Consider the following 17,159-nt stretch of genomic DNA (forward strand, 5'->3'; position numbering starts at 1 on the left):
GAAGTAGGGACAGGTGCAAAAAACCTCGCATTATCCAGTAGAGTAGACCGCTGGAGAGTGGCAGACCAGGGAACCGTGGTGCTAGGGACAAAATCCCCTGGTACTCGCAGCGGCTGTCCGTAAACAAGCTCCGCGGATGAGGACTGAAGATCCTCCTTCGGTGCAGTCCTGATACCCAGCATCACCCACGGGATCTTGTTGACCCAGTTGCTGTCTTTGAGGCTGGCACGCAGGGCAGCCTTCATCGATCTATGAAACCGCTCACAGAGTCCGTTAGCCTGCGGGTGATATGCAGTCGTGCGGTGGAGTCTCACTCCGAGGCTCTGTGCGACAGCATCCCAAAGCTCGGACGTGAACTGAGCACCTCGGTCAGAGGAAATGTCCGAAGGGGTGCCGAAACGGGCAATCCAGGTGCCAATAAATGCCCGTGTCATCTCGACAGATGCCCCCGATGTCAGTGGCACAGCCTCAGGCCAGCGGGTGGTCCTGTCAACCATGGTTAACAAATATGTGAAACCTTGAGAGGAGGGCAGAGGACCAACCAGGTCCACGTTTACATGGTCAAAACGCCTCTCAGGAACCGGGAATGTTTCTAACGGGGCTTTAGTGTGGCGGTGTACTTTGGCCCGTTGGCACTCAACACAGGTGTTAGCCCAGTCCCTAACGTCCTTCTTAAGGCCGTGCCACACAAACTTTGCTGAAACAAGCCTCTGTGAAGCTTTCGCACCTGGGTGGGAGAGACCATGGATGGAATCAAAAATTTGACGCCTCCACTCAGAGGGAACGATAGGCCGAGGACTGCCTGTGGAGATGTCACACAGGAGCGTTGTGCCGGCATTGCCAAAAACCACGTCCTTGATCTGCAGCCCTGTAGTCGAGGTTTTCAGATGTTGCACGTCTGGGTCTGTGGTCTGAATCGCGGCCATGCGGTTGTAATCCAAACCAAGATGGACTGCCCCTGCCAGAGCCCGTGATAGGCAATCCGCCACGTGGTTGCTCTTACCAGCAATGTGCTGCAAGTCTGTGGTGAACTCTGAAATGTAAGACAGATGCCGTTGCTGGTGGGCGGACCACGGCTCAGCCACCTTGGCCATGGCAAAAGTCAACGGCTTGTGGTCCACAAAAGCAGTGAAGTGTCGGCCTTCCAGCAGGGAACGAAAGTGTCTAATGGCAAGGTAGATACCCAGCAGCTCCCGATCGAAAGTGCTGTACTTCCGCTCACAAAGGCGCAGCTGACGGCTAAAGAAAGCCAGCGGCTGCCAGGCCCCACCCACCCACTGCTCGTAAACTGCACCGACAGCATAATCAGAGGCATCCGAGGTGATGGCAATGGGGGCTGTAGGAGAAGGATGCGCCAGCATGGTGGCGTTCGCTAATGCTGCTTTAGTGGCATCAAAAGCCTTGACTCTGCTCTCAGTCCAGTCCACAGCGTGTTTGGGTTTACCCCTTAAGGCCTCGTGCAAGGGCCCCATGAGCTGAGCGGCTCGAGGGATGAAGCGGTGGTAAAAATTCACCATGCCGAGGAACTCCTGCAGGGATTTGACAGTGAAAGGGCGTGGGAACTGTATGACTGCCTCCACCTTTGATGGGAGAGGAACTGCCCCGTCCTTAGTGACTCTGTGTCCTAGGAAGTCGATGGTGGAGAGACCGAACTGGCACTTGGCAGGGTTGACAATTAGTCCATGGTGGCTAAGCCGCTCAAAAAGGGTTCGGAGGTGTGCCAGGTGCTGAGACTTGGACGTGCTCGCCACCAGGATGTCATCCAAGTACACAAAAAGGAAAGGCAGGTCCCGCAAAACAGAGTCCATAAGGCGCTGGAAAGATTGGGCGGCGTTTTTAAGGCCGAACGGCATGCGCAGGAACTCAAACAGACCAAACGGCGTGATCACTGCCGTTTTGGGAATGTCCAGTGGGTGTACCGGTACCTGATGGTATCCCCGGACGAGGTCCACCTTGGAAAAAATCACCTTGCCAGCCAGGTGTGCTGAAAAGTCCTGTATGTTCGGGACTGGATATCGGTCAGGTGCGGTTGCCTCATTAAGCCGCCGGTAGTCACCGCACGGGCGCCAGCCGCCGCCAGGTTTGGGGACGATGTGAAGGGGTGATGCCCACGGGCTGTCGGATCGGCGCACTATGCCCAGGCGTTCCATGTTTGCAAACTCAGCCTTTGCAACGGCAAGCTTGGTCGGGTCGAGGCGCCGAGCGCGGGCGTAGACGGGTGGACCAGTAGTGGCGAGATGGTGCTCCACACCGTGCTTCACAATAGATGAAGAGAAAGTGGGCTGAGTGAGGGCTGGGAAACCGGCCAATAGACGTTGAAAATCATCGGAAGCTGAGAGCATGCTAGACAGTCGTATGGAGTCCGCTTCGCTGAGCGTGCATGTATAAGAACAAAATGTGACAGCGTCAATCAGACGGCGGTTCTTTACATCCACCAACAGTCCATGTGCACACAAAAAATCAGCGCCAAGGAGGGGAACGGCAACCTTTGCAGTAACAAAATCCCAACCGAAACGCTGTCCTCCGAAACACAATTCTACATGCCTCGTTCCATATGTGCGGATGGGGCTACCGTTGGCAGCTTCCATAGGGGGGCCGTGACTGTCGGTTACCATGTCCAAACGGGATGCAGGCAGGACGCTCCTTTGTGCTCCCGTGTCGCACAGAAAACGGCGTCCGGAGATGCTATCGCGGATGAAAAGCAGCCTGCCTACGCGGCCGACACTCATGGCTACTACTGAGCGCCGGCCCTGGCATTTCCCGAAACACTGAAACTGCACGGCGGACGGCATTTGTTAGCCTTGGTTCCAAACTTTGCATGGTAGAAACACAATCCTGAGGGCTGTTGGGTGCCAGAAGACTGCTGCCGACGAGAAGTGGTCGCAGCAATGAGTGTGGCGTCGTCCCGCATCACTGAAGAGATGTGCGCGGGAAAAAGCGCGGCCGCAAAATGTCCCTGACCTGCCAGGAAAAATTTATCAGCCTCTTCAGCTAGTCTACGACAGTCAGTGATAGTGGTGTTGGCTAATGCAGCTCTCACTTGGGAAGGCAGCTGACGCAAGAAAAGCTGGATAAAAAGAAAATCAGGTCTGTGTTCGCCCAAAAGATCCAGCATACGGTCCATGAGCTCGGACGGTTTGCTGTCACCCAGTCCTTGAAGTGAGAAAAGCCTGCTGGCTCTCTCAGCGTCTGACAGTTCAAACGTTTTCAACAGGTGGGCTTTAAGTGCCGTATACTTTCCATTTTCGGGAGGATTTGTAAGAAGGCTCACCACTCTGGATGCTGTTGAATTTCCGAGAGCAGACACAACATAGTAATATTTTGTCGTATCCACGGTGATCTCACGCAATGCGAACTGCGCTTCAGTCTGGGCAAACCATGCAGATGCTGACGATTCCCAGAATTCGGGGAGTTTGAGGGTGACAGCGTTCGCGGTCATGATCGCGTTGTGTCTCTGGATACGTCCAGCAGACTAATGTCGGGGTCACCAGTGTGGAAATTGCAGTAATTTGCAAGAGACAACTTCTCACTTTGAGCACACGAATGCGTGTGTCGTTTATTTCTCAGCAAAAAACAGAATAAAAGAATAATGGCGCTGACCGGCGTGTTACGTCATCACGCATTCCGATCATTTAAAGGGACCACGATCCCTGAACAGTTATGCAGAACACAGTGTACAGAACTACACTTAACAATGGTGAATTATGTCTGTAACATTCACTACAAGACATCATATTTTTTTGTCAGTGATAGAAATATGATTTAAAGGGTTAGTTCACCCAGAAATGAAAGTTAGCTTGTGTTTTCCTCACCCTCGACTCATCCTAGGTGTGTATGACTTTCTTCTTTCCGATGAATTCAGTCAGAGTTATATTAAAAATTGTCCTTGCTCTTCCAAGCGCTATCATTGCAGTTAGCGGTGTCACAGTTGAACAGTGTTCATCTTCAGTTCTCTCTTCACAGCAGTTCAGTCAGTGTACTGTTTGAGTAAATGAATTACTCCGGTATATTGATTTGTTTGAACTCAGAGGGAGTGTCAGCCACATTAAACAAGTGAACAGCTTAAGCCATTTGTGGATTAATGCGTATTAGAGATGAGAACAGTTTAAAACGATTCAGTTCTATTTGGTGAACTGGTTCAAGAAGATCCGGTTACATCGAATGATTCGTTCATGAACCGGATATACTGCTTTGATTTGAACTCTCTCACCACAGACACGGAAGAGAAGACAATGTTGAATAAATTCATAGTTTTTGCGTCTTTTGGACCAAAATGTTTTTTCGATGCTTCAAAATATTCTAACGGACCCTCTGATGTCACATGGACTACTTTGATGATGTTTTTCTTACCTTTCTGGACATGGACAGTATACCGTACACACAGCTTCAATGGAGGCACTGAGAGCTCTCGGACTAAATCTAAAATATCTTAAACTGTGTTCAGAAGATAAACACTGGTCTTACTGGTTTAGAACGACATGAGGGTGAGTTATTAATGACAATTTTCATTTTTGGGTGTACCAACCCTTTAAGTTGATCTTTGCTGAAGTTGGTTGATGAAAACGAACGAGTTTGAGTCAGAGGATCTTGAAGTGGAAAGACTATACTGAAAGCCTGGCACAAGCTTAGATTGTTTTCTTGAGGACTCTTAGCTCTGCATCTTGCCCTGGAGTTTCTGGATCTCAAAACCCTATCTGATCTGATGATCCGTGATCTATAAAGGGTGACAGTTGGCGCTTTTCCACTACACAGTACCAGCTCGCCTTAACTTGACTCACCTCGACTTGCCTTTGTTTGGTTTTACACTGTGTAAACGTTGTACCTATACCTGCTTCCAGGTACTTTTTTTCGTATCACGTAAGGTTCTAAGTGAGCTGAGGTGATACTAAAATGTGACGTGAGAACACGGCAGACTGCTGATTGGTCAGAGAGAATCGTCTATATTCATTGCACGCTCCAGACAGAGTATCCTGAATAACCCCACAGCAGTGTTTCGTTCTGCTGCCCTCAGCCTCTCCAGAAACAACTTTGTCTTATTGTTGTGAGAAACAGCCACATCCCGAGGATCAAAAACAGCATACACTCGATTTCTCCATTGTCCTGTGTGTGTGCCTAGCAGGTGTGTGTCATGTAGAAGATTACGCCAAGGCAGTTTCCTGCGTCGTTGCTATGACGACCAGGTGGGCGGCAGTGGCTCAGTGGTTCATGTAGGTTGTCTACAAACCGGAAGGTTGGTGGTTCAATCCCCGGCTCCACCTGACCAAGTGTCGAGGTGTCCTTGAGCAAGACACCTAACCCCAGCTGCTCCCGACGAGCTGGATGGCGCCTTGTATGGCAGACACCGCCGTCGGTGTGTGAATGTGTGTGTGAATGGGTGAATGTGAGGCAAATTGTAAAGCGCTTTGGATGGCCATGTGGTCTGTTGAAAGCGCTATATAAATGCAGTCCATTTACCATTTACCATTTACTATTGTGGAGGTACTATCTGCAAGGTAAAGTAGAGTGAAAAGCGAGCCGAGTTGAGTTGAGCTCAGTCAAGCTGGTAATGGAAAAGTGCCAAATGTCACACCCTCAGGACTTGAATGAGCCAATGAAAAATGGTAACTTTGGAGGGAAAGTTTACAACCCTTTGTCCTTAGGCATATGTTTTGCTTATGGTCTTTGATTGGATGTCGATGAAAAAACTATTAAAGATTCTGGTAACACTAATACCTTCCATAGGTATCAACATATAATATAAATGAACATTTTAGACCATTAAAAATGCAGCTGAAAGAGACCAGACATGGCATACCGCTGACCTCTGTTAACAATAATATGCATTCTAAAATGTTCATTTGAAAGAGTTTGTTTCAATACATAAGCAAAAAATAGTGATATGGGGGAAATTAGGTACATGTTTTTCACAAGTTTATCAAACAACCGCAGTAAGAATATTTCATCAAGCACGGTGAGTAATGGCTTCTCCTGCTATTGTTATTTGCACCTCTTGCCACATGTACAGTTTATCTATCTCTGTCGCTGATGAGGGATTCACATGTGATAAATGCAGGGAAACAGTTAGGCTGACAGAGAAGATTTCAGAATTAGAGACACTCATCCAAACTTAAAATTGAGGATAGTAAGAATGTTAGGGCTCTAGATACGGCTTTGGATGCGTCTAGCTCAGGGATTCCTGTACATTGTCCGGTTCCAGCAGAGCCCCTGCAGCAGGGCAACTGGGTGACGGTGAGGCAGCTTAGTCATGGGTCAAAACACCGCTCTTCTGTTCCGATCCAAACATTAAACAGGTTCTCCCCCCTCAGTGATGCACCCACTGAGAAACCTGATGAAAGTGCTCTAGTTATTGGTGATTCTATTGTACGGAACGTGAATATAGAGACACCAGCCACCATAGTCAAATGTTTACCGGGAGCCAGCGCCTGACATCTTGGCAAATTTAAAAGTGCTGGCTAATGCTAAACATAAATACAGTAAGATTGTTATTCATGCCGGTGCTAATGATGTTCGACTTTAACTTTAACTTTAAAAAGTGCAAGCACGATGTCAGACACTGTAATATGCTCTGGTCCCCTCCCTGCTTGCCGTGGTGACGAGATGCAGAGCAGATTGTCATCACTCAATGGCTGGATGTCTAAGTGGTGCCCACAGAATAACATAGGTTTCATAGACAATTGTACGAGCTTTTGGGGCAGACCTGACCTGTTTAAAAGAGATGGTATTCATCCCTCCTGGGGTGGTGCTGCTCTTCTCTCTAGAAATATGGCAAATAATCTTAGTGTTTATACTTGACTAACTGGGGCCCAGGTCAGGAAGCAGACAGACTGGCTAAACCGACCGTCTGCTAGCTGCCTCCCGTCACAGAGGTCAGTTAATTCTCAGCACATAGAGACTCTTTCACCTAGATATCACACTATAGAGACTGTGTCTGTTCCCCGAACTAGAAAATACAAAAAACGTCTAAACCAAGTTAAGATTAACAATTTAATTGAGGTTCAACAAATAAAAAACAAATGCAATATGGATAAACAAATAATAAAGCTTGGCTTATTGAATATCAGATCCATTTCTACGAAAACACTTTTTGTAAATAATATGATAACTGATCATAATATAGATGTGCTCTGTTTGACAGAAACCTGGCTAAAACCTGATGATTACATTATTTTAAATGAGTCCACCCCCCAAGATTACTGTTATAAACATGAGCCGCGTTTAAAAGGCAAAGGGGGAGGTGTTGCTTCAATTTATAATAACGTTTTCAGGATTTCTCAGAGGGCAGGCTTCAAGTATAACTCGTTTGAAGTAATGGTGCTTCATATAACATTATTCAGAGAAACCAATGTTAACGATAAATCCCCTGTTATGTTTGTACTGGCTACTGTATACAGGCCACCAGGGCACCATACAGACTTTATTAAAGAGTTTGGTGATTTTACATCCGAGTTAGTTCTGGCTGCAGATAAAGTTTTAATAGTTGGTGATTTTAATATCCATGTTGATAATGAAAAAGATGCATTGGGATCAGCATTTATAGACATTCTGAACTCTATTGGGGTTAGACAACACATTTCAGGACCTACTCATTGTTGAAATCATACTCTAGATTTAATACTGTCACATGAAATTGATGTTGATAGTGTTGAAATTATGCAGCCAAGTGATGATATCTCAGATCATTATTTAGTTTTGTGCAAACTTCATATGGCCAAAATTGTAAAGTTATCTTCCTGATGTATCCAAATTCCTTAGCATACCCAAAAACTCAGAAGAACTTGATGATGTAACAGAAACTATGGACTCTCTCTTTTCTAGCACTTTAAATACAGTTGCTCCTTTACGCTTAAGGAAGGTTAAGGAAAACAGTTTGACACCATGGTATAATGAGCATACTCTCACCCTAAAGAGAGCAGCCCGAAAAATGGAGCGCAGCTGGAGGAAAACAAAACTAGAGGTATTTCGTATTGCTTGGCGGGAAAGTAACCTATCCTACAGAAAAGCATTAAAAACAGCTAGATCCGATTACTTTTCTTCTTTTCTAGAAGAGAACAAAAATAACCCCAGGTATTTATTCAATACAGTGGCTAAATTAACGAAAAATAAAGCCTCAACAAGTGTTGATATTTCCCAACACCACAGCAGTAATGACTTTAAAAACTACTTTACTTCTAAAATCCATACTATTAGAGATAAAATGCCAACCATTCATCCGTCAGCTACAGTATCACATCAGACAGTGCACTATAGACTCCCTGAGGAACAGTTCCACTCATTCTCTACTATAGGAGAGGAAGAATTGTATAAACTTGTTAAATCATCTAAACCAACAACATGTATGTTAGACCCTATACCATCTAAGCTCCTAAAAGAGGTGCTTCCAGAAGTCAAAGATCCTCTTCTGACTATTATTAATTCCTCATTTTCATTAGGATATGTCCCCAAAACCTTCAAACTGGCTGTAATTAAGCCTCTCATCAAAAAAACACAACTTGACCCCAAAGAACTAGTTAATTATAGACCAATCTCGAATCTCCCTTTTCTGTCCAAGATACTAGAAAAAGTGGTATCCTCACCATTATATTCCTTCATAGAGAAAAATGGTATCTGTGAGGTTTTCCAGTCAGGATTAAGACCGTATCATAGTACTGAGACTGCTCTCCTTAGAGTTACAAATGACCCACTCTTATCATCTGATCGTCTGTGTATCTCTCTATTAGTGCTGCAACAACGCGTCGATGTCATCGATTAGGTCGACTACAAAAATACGTCGACGTGCGTGAAATGCGTCGACGCGTCACACTGTTTACATCTTGCGTAATGGCATACTGGGAATGGAGAAAGTTGCATTCTATCACAAAAACAGAGACCATTGTTATCAAAATATGGGAATACTTTAAACAGAGGACAAATAAAATGGCCCTTTGTTCCCTTTGTAAAACCGATATGGTGAACCACGGCAGCACAACTGCAATGCGCGAACACCTCAGAGGAAAACATATTGGCGCTCTCCGGTGTTACGGTTTAACTGGTTACCGTGTGATCTGGTGACCAACTTCCTGGTTCAGGTCTGATATTCTTGCGCTTGCGGCATTCTGAAAAGTTGAGATGTTTTTAACTCGATGCGGTGCGGACGCGCCTGGAAAAAACGAGCGCGTCGCGAGCGCGCCACGAGCGCGTCACTTCCATTATGACCCTAACCCTAACCCTACATTGGAAATAACGAACTTGAGCGCGCAATAGTCGTGACCCTAACCCTAACCCTTAAAAGACAGCGCGCCGCGAGACAACAGTCACAAACCACCGAGCCACCCCGAATCAGCTCCAAATCTCTGGAAACCATACTAAACCATAGCAGAACCCTGACTACATTTTATGGTTTGTGATGCTAAAGAACATTTCATGACGTCTCAGACAACTGTAAATTTATGGCTACTGTGGTTTAATTATAAATGCTATCATAAGCTCATATTTACCATAGTAAAATAATTTTCTTTGCCTCTTATTTATTTTATACTGTAAAAACTTCAACCACATAAGTTGAAAATGAATAATGGTTGAAATATAATATTAGAAGTTGTACTTATATTTTTTTTGGTAAAGTTATCCAAAGGATTCATTAGCTAATTAAAAAATTTGATTATTTATTGTAATAAAAATAATCGAAAAAATAATTGTTAGATTAGTCGACAGAAAAAATAGTCGTTAGTTGCAGCTTAGTTTTATTGGATCTTAGTGCTGCGTTTGACACAGTTGACCACAACATTCTTTTGCATAGACTTGAACACTTTGTTGGCATCAGTGGAAGTGCATTAGCATGGTTTAAATCGTACTTCCATGACTGCCATCAGTTCGTAGCATTGAATGAAGTTGTATCATATCGATCACAAGTGCAGTATGGAGTACCTCAAGGCTCAGTACCAGGGCCGCTACTCTTTACGCTTTATATGTTATCCTTGGGAGATATCATCAGGAAACATGGTGTTAGCTTTCACTGTAATGCTGATGATACTCAGCTCTATATTTCTTATCAACTGCGGGCGGCAGATCCTTTTCCTATTTGGTGCCTAAACTCTGGAATAACCTACCTAACATTGTTCGGGAGGCAGACACACTCTTGCAGTTTAAATCTAGATTAAAGACCCATCTCTTTAACCTGGCTTACAAATAACATACTAATATGCTTTTAATATCCAAATACGTTAAAGTATTTTTAGGCTGCATTAATTAGGTAAACCGGAACCGGGAACACTTCACATAACACCCGATGTACTTGCTACATCATTAGAAGAATGGCATCTACGCTAATATTAGTCTGTTTCTCTCTTATTCCGAGGTCACCGTAGCCACCAGATCCAGTCTGTATCCAGATCAGAGGGTCACTGCAGTCACCCGGATCCAGTACGTATCCAGACCAGATGGTGGATCAGCACCTAGAAAGGACCTCTACATCCCTGAAAGACAGCGGAGACCAGGACAACTAGAGCCCAGATACAGATCCCCTGTAAAGACCTTGTCTCAGAGGAGCACCAGGACAAGACCACAGGAAACAGATGATTCTTCTGCACAATCTGACTTTGCTGCAGCCTGGAATTGAACTACTGGTTTCGTCTGGTCAGAGGAGAACTGACCACAACTGAGCCTGGTTTCTCCCAAGGTTTTTTTCTCCATTCTGTCACCGATGGAGTTTCGGTTCCTTGCCGCTGTCGCCTCTGGCTTGCTTAGTTGGGGTCACTTCATCTACAGTGATATCGTTGACTTCATTGCAAATAAATGCACAGACACTATTTAACTGAACAGAGATGACATCACTGAATTTAATGATGAACTGCCTTTAACTATCATTTTGCATTATTGACACACTGTTTACCAAATGAATGTTGTTCAGTTCAGTTTGACGCAATGTATTTTGTTTAAAGCACTATATAAATAAAGGTGACTTGACATGTCCCTACATTTCTCAAGTTGTTATATCTAGAGGGAGATTAGATGGACAGGACAGTACAGGGTTCATTTGTCTGTTTCAGAGTGAATTTAGAGAAATAGTTATAAAACAATCTTCTCTTGATATGTGTCTGTTACCATGGTAACCATAGGCCTGGTTTTCTTGACCACATGTTTTGTATGTTGGAGAGGGGTATTGTCCACTATTTGTTAAACAACAAATACTCATGTGTCTGATCCACTTCGATCATTATACTGTGCATTGCAGCAGGGGTTCCTATGACATAGATGAAGTCATGCTAACCTACTGATAAATAAAACAAATACCACAGCATCCTTTTCTATGGCAATAAATGTAGCCAGTGAATATCTCAGGAACCCAAGGCAGTTTTAGCATAAACTCTCAGGGACTTATATACCCTTGTTAAGAAAGCCATCACCGAATGAGCAATGGAAATGATTGACAGCAGCTCTTTTTCTTTCTGTAGGCGTGACGTCCGTGACCCCTATCACACAGCCTAGAGCAATAAGGAGTAAAACCCACGAGGGCCAGCCCGAATGTAAGAACCCGTTCAAGGCGATGATGGCGGCGGGGCAGCGGCACTTCTCTCCGGATCCGTGTGGCCCGCAACAGCCGGAGGTTTTCTCTGCATTCTCTAGGCAGAGGCACGGAGGCATGCTGAGCCCTCCCTCAGAAGCCTTCGGCGACGACTCTGTGTCCCCGCGAACAGACGCTCTCGGCAGCCCTGATGGGTTTGTGCGCAACACCCCCTGCGGCTTCAAGGGGACTAGCAGTCCTGGGGCCATGCACAGCAGCAGCCGCATCCCTCTGTCTTCTCCTGGAGTCATGATTCACGGCTCACCTGCTGCCCAGTCATCGTGCATCATGGCTGGAAGGACTAACATGCCTCTGTCCCCTCCGGTTCCCAACAGGAGCCCCATCATGAAGAAGCCCCTGTGCAGCTACCTGCCGGGCATGGACTCCAGCAGGACCGTGTTTCCACATAAGGCCCCGTCTGCTCCCGCTTGCACCCTGCAGAGCAAACAGCTGAGCTCCGAGAAGGATCCTCTGGGCATCCTGGATCCCATTCCCAGTAAACCCAACCCTTCCACTTTCCAGCCCAATGCCCACTCTCAGGTACCAATGATGAATGTAAACATCCCCCCCGCCATTGTCCCACTGCCAAGTAACCTGCCTCTACCCTCGGTGAAGCCGGGGCCAGTGGGTCACATGCAGAGGACACAGCACACCGCCTCCATCTCCCCGTCGCCGGTCACCTCTCCCATACACATGTCCGGGCTGGCCTTGGGCCGCATGGAGGCATCTCCACAGCGCTCCCGCTCCTCCTCCACCTCCTCGGAGCAAGGTGGCTTCGCCATTCCCCCCTGTGGCAGTATGAAGGTCCCGCCACGCTCACCCAGGCCCTCCATGAGCTCGCCCCGTCCCACTCTGCCCTCCAGCCCGTGTGGCAAACCGGACACTCTCCACCAGTACAAAGACGTGCCCAGCCAGCTGCTGGCCGGGATGAGTGCTCAGCACAACTCTATGTATCTGCCGGCCCCGGGCAATGCCCCACAGAAAGAGCACCCAGGCCTCTTGGGAATGCCACTGAACCAGATCCTTAACCAACACAACGCTGCCTCTTTCCCCGCCAGCAGCCTCCTCTCAGCGGCCGCCAAAGCACAGCTAGCAAATCAAAACAAGCTGGGGAGTGGTGGGGCAAGTGCGGGGACATCTGATGTCGACAGGGCCATCGAATGCCACAATTCTCTAAATCCCATGCTGCCACCCAACCCTGCAATGATTGCGGCCGGTGGTGAGAGCCAGAGTGGACGCGCTGCACTTCGGGACAAGCTGATGGCGCAGCAGCGTGACCCTCAACGCAAGCGCAAACTTCCTCCCAATGCAAACCACGACAGCGCTTTGTTTATGAGGACACCACGCCCCTCGGTCGAGCAGATGAGAAAAACTGCTCGGCTGCCCTCCAACACGTCAATGGCTCAGCTGCTGCAGTCTCTGAGCAACCACAGCTCACATGGACCCCGGGGCCGAAGCTTGTGCGAGGCTCCGAGTGCACAGATCCAGCACCGTCTGCACGGCCCTGGAGTGGAGTCTGTAGCACAGTATCCCACCGGGATCAACCAGATTCAGGCCACGCCGATGAGAAACTGCGGGCCTGTGAACCAAAGTGGACAAGTTCTTCTTGGAAACCATGTGATGGGACACTCAAACTCTCACTTTCAGCCGCGCGTCCCACCAAACCTCAACTGCATGCTGCCCGCTGGGGGCACTGACTCCACGACCAACGCAGGTGAGGAGAGTCTCCAGCTTGTGCTGATGTTTGCAGAGGCATCATGCACTTATTATTTTTGAGAGAGTGGGGTTGTCATGCTTGCCATGTGACACACTGTAATAGGCTTATTATTTATTTAAATGTTCCTTTTTTTATAAAAAAAATATTCCCAAACATGTTAAAGAAATAGTTCACCCAAAAAATTACATTCTGTCATTAATTACTCTCCCTAATGTCCTTCCAAACCTGTAAGACCTTCGTTCACCTTCGGAGCACAAATTAAGATATTTTTATTGAAACCTGAGAGCTCTCTGACCCTCCATAGACCACAAGGATCCTAACATGATCAAGGCACAGACACATAGCAAGGACATGTAAAACAGTCCATGAGACATCAGAGGTTCAACCGTAATTTTACTAATCTACAAGAATAGTTTTTGTGCACAAAGAAAACCAAAAATAGCAACTTTATTCAGCAATTCTTCTCCTCCTCATCCCATATGCGTGCCGCCATTGTGGAGACTATATCATGACGTATGAGCTTACTTCCACGCATGTGTGTGTTTGATGTAAGCAGCCCCACCATGTGCACGTGTTGTTTACTTGAAGCGGAAGCAAGCACATTTATAGGGTCTTATGGGTTTGGAACGACATGAGTAATTAATGACAGAATTTTCATTTTTGGATGAATTATTTCTTTATGAAATATCTTGATTCTCAAAAATGTGTAAGTGAATGCATTTTGCAACTTTATAGATTTATTAGTTAATCTATAATGGGTGATGGGCAAACTAGCCTAATATTAATGCTATCTATTAACTACGCATAAATCCTGTCTTTTTATTAAGTACCAGATATGGGTGTCGTAATATCATGAACTATTTTTAATATGACTGACTTTGTATTTTAGGGGAATTTAATAAAACATTGTAAGTTACTAATTATAACGCTTTGCACAGAAAGAGAGTGAAGCACATTTACATTATCAGATTTCGTTATCATTGACTTGAAGTTCTAGCACTCTTATAAACTCCCATTATAATCACTGATGCTATTTATACTGTGACATGATTATCTTTCTTATGTTCGTACACATTTGCACTTTATTGTTTCTGATGAGAGAATTCACCAGAGAGCAGAATTTAGTCAGCGAGTACACACAGAACAAAACACTGGGGTTTCAGCGATGTCTCATCTGAACGCCTCTGATTGGTTTCATAAGCTCAACAGAGGAAATAATGCACAGTGCTGTAAAAAGGTGTCTGTCTCTGACTCAGCGTCAGCCAGTGAATGCAGTTTTGGAAGCTGCATTCAAAATCCACTTGGCTCAAAAGTTTGAGGGGACACATGCCTCTTGGCTTGAATGGGCATGATGCATCTGTTTGTTATAGCAAACATTGACTGACCAAGTATTGGTATTGAGAATTGTGAAATTTCACTGCTATCTAAGATGTTTGCATCACCTTATTTCAAACATAATTATATTGTAATATTGTAACTTGGCTCAGACCTGACCTGAAATTACTCCAGACTTGACTAAACTAGAGGACTCATGAAAATTTTAAAAGTGACTTGAGTCTTTTATCCTTAAATACTTATATAGATTATATTCAAAAGTTGGGACGCATCCGCACTCTGTCATCCATTGGACCGCGAGCCGTAACACAGCACCATTTTAAGTGAGCAGCGATTCAAAACAGCAGATCACATAAGAAGTGCTTAGGGTTGTTTATGGTAAATACAGATGCATCTCAAAGAATTAGAATATCATGGACAAGGTCTTTATTTTTTTTTTATTTCATTAAAACAAACTTTCTTATATTCTAGATTCATTGCACACAAACTGAAATATAGATTGAGAGAGAGGATAGACACATTTTAAATATGTGCACTATCTCTGGGCGAAAGCAGCATGTATCTGAGCGCATGTGCCTGGTTTTATGCAACAGCAAAGGAAATCCGCATGCGAGCAGAGAGATTCACCCATGCGCATTATATTAATATGCTTTTGCGCTATTAATGCGCTCTCTGTGCTGCTTCTGCAACTGTATACGCACTGCAGATATACTTGTGAACCTGGAGCAACACACAGATTTCAACACGTGAGGAAGCGCTACAATGAGCTCTATGACCAATGACGGGGTTTTTTTTGTGCCATGCATTGGTCATACATGTCTAGACATTTTGTCATGCCTGTACTTAGTGATTATTTTGACTTATGTCTGTTGTAGAGACATGTTACAACTTTTTGATAAAGTTCTAAATGGTTTTCTTTTGGAAATCGTTTCAAATTTATACTGAATGGATATATGACTGTAAAGCTTGTCTGTGTGTGTCAAAATCGTGATTTAAAATCGAAATCGCAAAATTGGTCAGAGAAATCGCGACAGCCCTACTTGACTGTTGTCCATAAGATGATCATCAACACCCTCCGCAAGGAGGGTAAGCCACAGAAGGTCATTGCTGAAAAGGCTGGCTGTTCACAGAGTGCTGTATCAAAATATATTCACAGAAAGTTGACTGGAAGAAAAAAGTGTGGTAGGAAAAGGTGCACAAGCAACAGGGATGACCACAGCCTTGGGAAGATTGTCAGGAAAAGCCGATTCAAGAACTTGGGAGAGCTTCACAAGGTGTGGACTGAAGCCAGAGTCAGCACATCAAGAGTCACCACACTCAGACGTCTTCAGAAATGGGGCTAATCTGTCACATTCGTAGAACCAAGCCACTCCTGAACCAGAGAATAACGTCTGAAATATTTTACCTGGGGTAAGGAGAAAAAGAACTGGACTGTTGCTCAGTGGTCCACAGTCCTCTTTTCAGATAAAAGTAAATTTAGCATTTGATTTGGAACTCAAGGTCTGGAGTCTGGAGGAAGACTGGAGAGGCACAGAATCCAAAGTCCAGTGTGAAGTTTATGAAGTCAGTGATGATTTGGGTGCCATGATGTCTGCTGGTGTTGCTCCATTGTGGTTTATCAAGTCCAAAATCATGCAGCCATCTACCAGGAGATTTTTGAGCACTTTATGCTTACATCTGCTGACAAGCGTTATGGAGATGCTGATTTTATTTTGCAGCAGGACTTTAGCACCTGCCCACAGTGCCAAAACCACTTCCAAGTGGTTTGCTGATCATGATACTACTGTGCTTGATTAGCCAGCCGACTCAGATGATAAGAGCAGATCATTTGTAACTCTAAGGAGAGCAGTCTCAGTACTATGATACGGTCTAAATCCTGACTGGAAATCCTCACATATACCATTTTTCTCTAAGAAGGAATATAATTGTGAGGATACCACCTTTTCTAGTATCTTGGACAGAAAAGGGAGATTCGAGATTGGTCTATAATTAACTAGTTCTTTGGGGTCAAGTTGTGGTTTTTTTGATGAGAAGCTTAACAAGAGCAAGTTTGAAGGTTTTGGGGACATATCCTTATGACAATGAGGAATTAATAATAGTCAGAAGAGGACCTATGACTTCTGGAAGCACCTCTTTTAGGAGTTTAGATGGTATAGGGTCTAACATACATGTTGTTGGTTTAGATGATTTAACAAGTTTATACAATTCTTCCTCTCCTATAGTAGAGAATGAGTGGAACTGTTCCTCAGGGGGTCTATAGTGCACTGTCTGATGTGATACTGTAGCTGACGGCTGAATGGTTGCAATTTTATCTCTAATAGTATCGATTTTAGAAGTAAAGTTGTTCATAAAGTCATTACTTGTTCTTGGGAAATGTCAACACTTGTTCTTCATTTTCCATAAATTTGGCCACTGTATTGAATAAATACCTGGGGTTATGTTTGTTTTCTTCTAAAAGAGAAGAAAAGTAATCAGATCTAGCAGTTTTTAATGCTTTTCTGTAGGATAGGTTACTTTCACGCCAAGCAATACGAAATACCTCTAGTTTTGTTTTCCTCCATCTGCGCT

The 17,159-nt window shown here is 45.0% G+C and overlaps 1 protein-coding gene across 2 annotated transcripts in view; it reads left to right on the forward strand.

Moving 5' to 3' along the window:
• The window catches only part of LOC113090244 (methyl-CpG-binding domain protein 5-like), a 44,505-nt gene that overhangs the window by 15,609 nt on the left and 11,737 nt on the right, over positions 1 to 17,159 (forward strand). For both annotated transcript variants that reach the window (XM_026256204.1, XM_026256202.1), the window contains one exon: positions 11,430 to 13,253. In XM_026256204.1, coding sequence (XP_026111989.1) covers positions 11,430 to 13,253 — 1,824 coding nt within the window. The remainder of the gene's footprint in view (positions 1 to 11,429; positions 13,254 to 17,159) is intronic.

This window comes from Carassius auratus, chromosome 6, assembly GCF_003368295.1.
Source record: "Carassius auratus strain Wakin chromosome 6, ASM336829v1, whole genome shotgun sequence".
In the NCBI taxonomy this organism is placed as follows: domain Eukaryota; kingdom Metazoa; phylum Chordata; class Actinopteri; order Cypriniformes; family Cyprinidae; genus Carassius; species Carassius auratus.